Here is a 6,915-nt window from a genome sequence, read left to right on the forward strand (position 1 = left end):
CCTTTTGACTTTAAGAGCATACATATATGTGGTTTCCATTTTTGTTTCTTTTTCCCCACCATTAATCCTCTCTCCTCCTAGATTCTCCCATGTTTAAAAATGAAAATCTGCTAGCTAACCATCACAATTAACTTGCTTAATTTACTACATGCATCATCAAATTAAACTATTATTAGTTGCCTTTTTTGTTTTCTGCCTTTGATATTATGATGTTGCCTTGGCCTCAAACTTTCTCTTCCATTATTGGGCAAATCATTTCATGCCAACAGTAAGCTCGTTTTAACACAAAAAAAAAAAATCCGAAAATCCCATTGTAGTTTTCCCTTTCTTTTCCTCTGTCTCTTTCTCTTGGTGAATGAATAATGATGGATGGCCATTAAAAACTATTGAAAGAAAGTGTGTATGCATGCTTTAGCTCAATAGAGTATGCGACCTATATATATATGTACATTATATTAGTAAAATAAAACATTGATTATTGTACGAAAAAGATTCAGCTTTAGATTTTGGTCCCAACACAAAAGGAAGTAATGCAACCAATTGCTATTTTTCACTAAGGTCAAAAAACAGAAATCAAGTGATGCAACATGAAAAATAGTTACTATATTCAGGGGGGGGAAGGAGGGGAAAGCTGGAGATATATTTAATAAAAGTCCTCCATGAACATCGTGGGCGGCATCTCTCTATGCTACGCACATAATCTGCCTAGAGAATGCGAACAGAGACATGTTTCAAATGTTGATACTGCTTTAACTTAGTGGGGCAAACTGTTTTGGAAATAAATAATCGTTTTAGATACATCAGTGAGGAGAGCATTAGCTGAACCCTGTGAGTATCGTTTTTGTTTAGAATAATGTGCATGATTGTTTTTCCATTTTAATTCTTTCTTTATTAAATTCATGCCATAAATCAAGGAGTGGAGGAACTCATGGGATTGCCTTAAAAATGAAAACAATATATATAAATATAATTCGTAGTCGTAAATCTTGAAGCTATCGGGTGAAAAAGACTCTTCCCATGCCTAATTTATGGCTCTTGAGGCAACCATCCACAAGGCTATAAATCTCTTTAAATCAATCAAAGGAAACAAGTGTAAATCTCATAAAACAAAGTCTTAGAAAAACAATGGAATAATCCAAGAGTAAAGGCAGTTTATATTGAGATAGACAACAGATATTATGTTATTATCCAGCAGATACTTGATCGACCCACCAGGCACAGATAAATAGTATAGAAAGTACTGGATAACTTGATCAAGTTCGCCTTATTTCTAGTTGGAAGGAACTACATGACATAAACTGATAGCATGTGCGTTCAATTCAAAGCTCTCAATGTTTTAATTGCAGATAACAATAAAAGAATGCAGCCACAGCCAGATACCAAGTTTGCTAGAGCCTAGGAAGTTGTGGCCAAAACGTCAAAGCAACTTTACAACTTTATTACTGCCTTTTTCATGGACGCCTAGGAGGGGCTTTATGGCAGATGCAATTCAATCCCATGTGTTACTAGGGAAAAAGAGATGTACTTTTTCGCATTGTAATTAAGAAATATACCATAAAGTTTCCTTCTCAGACAGTGCTGATCCAGGAGAGGAGTAATTTAATAGAAGCATATCGAAGTTCCAAATATGACTGCTCCCAAAGTGCAAAGCAGTTTTGGACTCAACTGTATCTGATTACTGTCATTTTAAGAACTTCAAGGATTTAGGATTGCACATACAGCATCATTAAAAAAAGCAATCAAGTCTAGAAGTTAAAAGCTACAGAGAATTCAGAAGAGAAACGCTGCTTACATAGATGAATCAAAGTGGCTTGATTAATAAACTTTTGAGAAGGAAAGAAAAAACCGGAAATGGCAATTGTAAAAGTCGAATTACAAAACAAAACAATCTCTGCATGAATTCATTAGGAGATTTTCTGAAATTCTCTGACACCCAAATTAATTCCCTAATTGGTACAAATTTACACCACCCATGTACAGCGCTGTTATTGTGGCCCGAAGTAGCTTGACTCATCGAAGGTAGAAACTTGAGGCATGCTTTGTTGGCAAGCTTCAAATCCAGAGACAATTTGGGGATAGCCTAGTGAATTTATATCTCCCCAGCTGCTACTTTCTACGGAACTAGTCCCAGTACTGCTTCCATCGACCATGTTATCGGTTCCATAGAAACCCTCCAAGCTGTAGATCAGCTCACTTAGCTCAGCTGGGAAACCGTCAAGCCCTTGAAACATATTGTTAGGACCAGCAGCAGCCTCGTTGACATTAAAGTGGGTAATGTTGATCACTTCAGAAGTACAAGTACTGTTTATGGGACTAATTGAAGATGGAGATGAAATCATGTTCATGGAGTTCTCATATAGCTGATCTTGAGCAAAGGAAACATCCAGAGGGTATCGAAGATTCATGGGATTGGTGGAGGTGCTTGATTGTGGATAATCATCGGAGAACCTTCCTCCTAGTTTGACAAGCAAATTCCTGATGGATTCTTTGTCCTTGAGCTGAGGATCTTGGTTTGTGCTTGTTAGAGGCATGACTGCTGGTAACTGTGGCCAGTATGGAGCTTGGCTCACCATTCCAGGAATCATATAATTCTCATTCTCCCTCTTCATCTCTTGCTTAAGGGTGAGGCAGCTAGCAGCTCTCCGAGCTTGTTGCTCTTTTCGCTGTTTGCCCAGGAGCTTCTTTTTAAGCCTTGTGTTCCAATAGTTCTTAATATCATTGTCAGTTCTCCCAGGCAGTTGTGCTGCAATTATAGACCATCTGTGCATTCAAAAGAAACATATAAGTAAGAGTTTGAATTCTGTCTATTATTGATAATTACTAGAGCTTAATTAAGAATAAAAGATCCTAAATATATATACTCCACAAGAATATGACTTACCTGCTTCCAATGCTTATAAAAAGGCTGCAGATTATATTATCCTCTTCTTCTGAGAACCCTCCATGCTTAATGTTGGGTCGGAGATAATTCAACCATCTAAGACGACAGCTCTTGCCACATCTCTTAAGCCCTGCAAACAGTATTGTTCAAGAGGCAAAGTTAGACTAATCTAGCTTAACCAAAAGAAAATTGAATATGGTGATATCTAAGAAGTGGGAAAGTTAAATTCATCTGTAGCTCGCTAGGTTGCTAACCTATCTTCTGAGGCAAGGCAATCCAGTTGCCACCAGTGCCGTTTGCCTCTATATAAGCCTTAAGCTTGGCATCTTCCTCCGGCGACCATGGGCCTTTCTTCACGTTAGCTTTATCACAGCAAGGAGCTCTCCCCATGTTTTTTTGTGCGCGAGTTTGTTTGCTTAAGTTGAGAGAGTTGAAAGTTAGCTGCGCTCTAGTTTCCTTTCACTTGACAACAATGAAAGTGTGGTAATATTGTTATATATACACACACACGCACAAAAAGGAAAAAAAAAAAAAAAGAGAGGGAGACTATAATGGCTAGAGGAAGACAGACATGGAACCGTCTCCCCCTGGATTCAAAAAGGGGAATGAGAAAAAAACAAAAAAAAAAAAAAGATTCAACTTTAGGTATAAAATATTGCAGAAATTGAAAGTGCCAGAACAGGAGACCAGGATTTTTCTTATTGTCCTGCTACCTCCAGAATCTATGATAATCTAAATTTATATATATAATATAATTATCATTTGCTACATTAATCAGCCATCTGCATTTGACTCTCTCTCTTCTCTTCTCTCTAGCTCCGCTCTTACCTAGCTATGACACATGATCAAAGGCTGCTATCCGATTTAATGATGATGATTGATGATCATGGAATTAGTGGACCCCGAAAAGGTGTAATTAGTAAGATCAGTTCAAATAAGACGGGGTTGAACGGTTCCCCAGCTATACGTGCGTGGCTTTCTCGGCAATTGCCTTACTCCATTATGCAAGATATAAACGTCATGGTTTCAGAACAAGTTTCGATGGGAAGAGACCAATTGCTGTTGAGTGTTGGAGTAAAATTAGAGCTGCGCGCTTCCTAATTAGCTTGAGCTTAATTTTATTTCTTTTTAATTCCTATTCTCATTTTGTTTATCTTTAGAATTCCTATATTTGTTGATACAATGTGTGATTTCTATCTTTCAATGGGCAAGCTTAATTACTAGTTATTAATTTCCGGCTTCAGGCATGTATAATATAAAGCCGAGTTTTCTTCACCTCCATAAGGCTGAAGGCCATATTCTCTCCATACTGAAGACTATAATTAATTAATTAATAATCATCATAATAATTTTTACATGCATTACAAAATATTCATATTAATAACTTATGTATTTTCTTTAAAAAAAAGACCATATTTCTTGCATATACAAACTATTGAATACATCTACTATTTATATTTACGTGCCTTGCACATGAATATATATACTTATTTTTAATTTTTATATATTTAAACAATAATTATATAAAATAAAAATATTTTTAAGTGTAAAGCTAATTGTTTAAAAATAAAATATAATTATATATAAAAGATTGTTAATGTTTAAATTATATATAATTAAAATTTTGTACCATTAATTTATAAATTACTTAACACCATTAGAATTGAAAAAATGAATAAAAAAGGGTTCACTGCAATTAGACTATCTACAACATTCATACTTTAATATATATTATAAATAAACTATAAATTACATATATAAATATATATTATAAATAATAAAAATAGATAGATAGATAGAATATCAATTAATGCGACTTATTGGTTGGTAAATATATATTTATACTCCCTCTCTTAGCTGGAAAATATTTTTTTTATAGTAAAAAAGAGAATTTGATTCCATCGGCCTTCTTTTGATTCCCCCACCTTCAGCACCGTCAGATGTCAACCCCACCACACCCAAGAAACAAGTTATAATTAATAGGATAATTACGGAGAAAACTGTCTATAATTAATAGGAGAATGAGATACAGTTGAATTTTTCCTTCTGTGTCTGTCTCTTTTCTCAAAGAAAGGTTATACTAGTTGATTTGGTATATGCTCTGACCTCCCAAATTCATAAGATCTATTACCAAGATGGAGAGAGATGGTGTTAATTAGGCACATGCCCTAATCTTAGAAATGAAATTACCTAGTTTCTGATCTTAAAAGGGAAGTAACATAGGTAAAAAAAAGTGGTCCAGAAAGATAGACATGGTCAAATATACCACAACAATGTAGAATTTAAGGGGCATTCTGTTAGGTTAGGTGACCAAATTATTGGCCAAACAAGGAGAAAAATTACCATGATGTTGAAGAGGAAACTCTAGCCGACCGTTTGAATTTACCACACACCCCATTAATTAAATAAAATAGTAAGAGGGTAGCAATAATAGACGGGCTTACAAGCTTTAAGGGTAGATAGATAGATTTCGTTAATTATATTAATTAAATGATATAATTGACCAATGATCAAAATTGGGTCCTAATTATAATAAATAAAGAAAGTAGTACAAGTTTAGTATCGGAAGCAGGGAACGAGGAAAGCCCACTATCATGTCAATTGCGTCACGAAACTGACCTTCTTGCCTGTCGCTTATGCCTTTTACATTTCCAAATTGTCAAATTTTTTGTACAATCACATGTTATTCACACTTGTCCACAGATAAATAGATAATAGACATAAGTCCCAAATTTAGCCCTAATTCATATTTACGCTTTTTCTAATTTTAAATTAACCCTTTGTTATAATCATCCAAATTTGAAAATGGAAAGACAAAAATAATGATAACGTGTACGAGTAATGTAATATTCCTTTTGTTTAATTTTTTTTACCTTTGAATATCTCAAAATTATTTTCTTTTTTCTTTTTTGAACATCTAAAATTCTTACCTTTTATATTTCAATAAATTATTTTTCATAATTTTGACACTGTTTGACATTATAAAACTATGGAATATCAATTTATAGAAAAATTAAATCTTCATATTAAATACACTAAAATCAAAATTTTTGTTTTAAACTATATAAAACTCAAAGATCATGGTACACATTTCAAGAAATAGATAGAATATATTAAGAATAAATTTTTTTTGTTTAATTTGGATTTTTAAAATTATTATATTTTTAAATTTTTTTCGTCATTTCTCATTTAAGAAAATATCCTTAGTATCAAAAGAAAATTTGAGTTTTGGAATAGTTTGAGTTGAAATTCTTTCCTCAGGATTTTATTATGCCAAATTAACTGGAAAAGGTCAACCTACTCAACACATTTGAAACCTAACTCATGAATTTATTGAAACAAATTCACAATCTCAATCTAAAATGTTATGAACCCAATTTTCACGTATTTATTATGTAATACACAAAGTCTTTCATAGATTTGAGGATGTTTGGGCATTTCCTCAACCCAAAAATCGCCCTTCATAGTCAATAATGCATTACAGATTGGGTTATAACCTAAATAATATTTAGATTTCTTAATTTTCAATTAGGAAGGGCCAACATTAATGCGAAGAAAGAAAAACGTCCCCAGCTGCTAAAGATGGCTGACTTGACTCTAGAACACATGGGACAGTGGAAGTCAAAATATGGCACTATATATATAGAATTGCGGTTGAATTTTATTCACTTGGTTGCATTTCTTTGTCGATTTTTAATCCTTTTGTTGCATTCGCTAGAGCCTCGACATGTTAAAAAAAAAATATATTCAAGTATAAAAAGTAAAGTGAAAGTACACAACTTTTTCAACACGCAACCATGGGAAATGGTCGCCTTGGTAGGCCACAGCTCAGCTCAACTTTCCTTCTCTCTCTCTCTCTCTGTTAAATTTCCCTCAACGTGTGTGTTGATTTGGAGGATACTTTGAAAGAGTCCCTTTGACAGTCTTCTCAAGGCTTTACAGCTTTGAGATCAATCCCCCCTTTCTACTCAAGGCATCTTTCTAACGATGCTTTATATATATATATATATATATATATATATATATATATATAT

The 6,915-nt window shown here is 33.7% G+C and overlaps 1 protein-coding gene across 1 annotated transcript; it reads right to left on the minus strand.

Moving 5' to 3' along the window:
- Positions 1–1,790: 1,790 nt before the first annotated feature.
- LOC110409371 (transcription factor RAX3-like) lies at positions 1,791–3,500 on the minus strand. The gene is made up of 3 exons (XM_021418691.2): positions 3,136–3,500; positions 2,882–3,011; positions 1,791–2,760 (listed from the first exon to the last, which is right to left on the minus strand). The coding sequence occupies exons 1-3, from the start codon at positions 3,269–3,271 to the stop codon at positions 1,986–1,988; spliced, it is 1,041 nt and encodes a 346-aa protein (XP_021274366.1). The 5' UTR covers positions 3,272–3,500; the 3' UTR covers positions 1,791–1,985.
- Positions 3,501–6,915: the final 3,415 nt, after the last annotated feature.

This window comes from Theobroma umbraticum, unplaced genomic scaffold (assembly GCF_002168275.2).
Source record: "Theobroma umbraticum cultivar Fairchild unplaced genomic scaffold, ASM216827v3 scaffold_44.0, whole genome shotgun sequence".
NCBI lineage: Eukaryota > Viridiplantae > Streptophyta > Magnoliopsida > Malvales > Malvaceae > Theobroma > Theobroma umbraticum.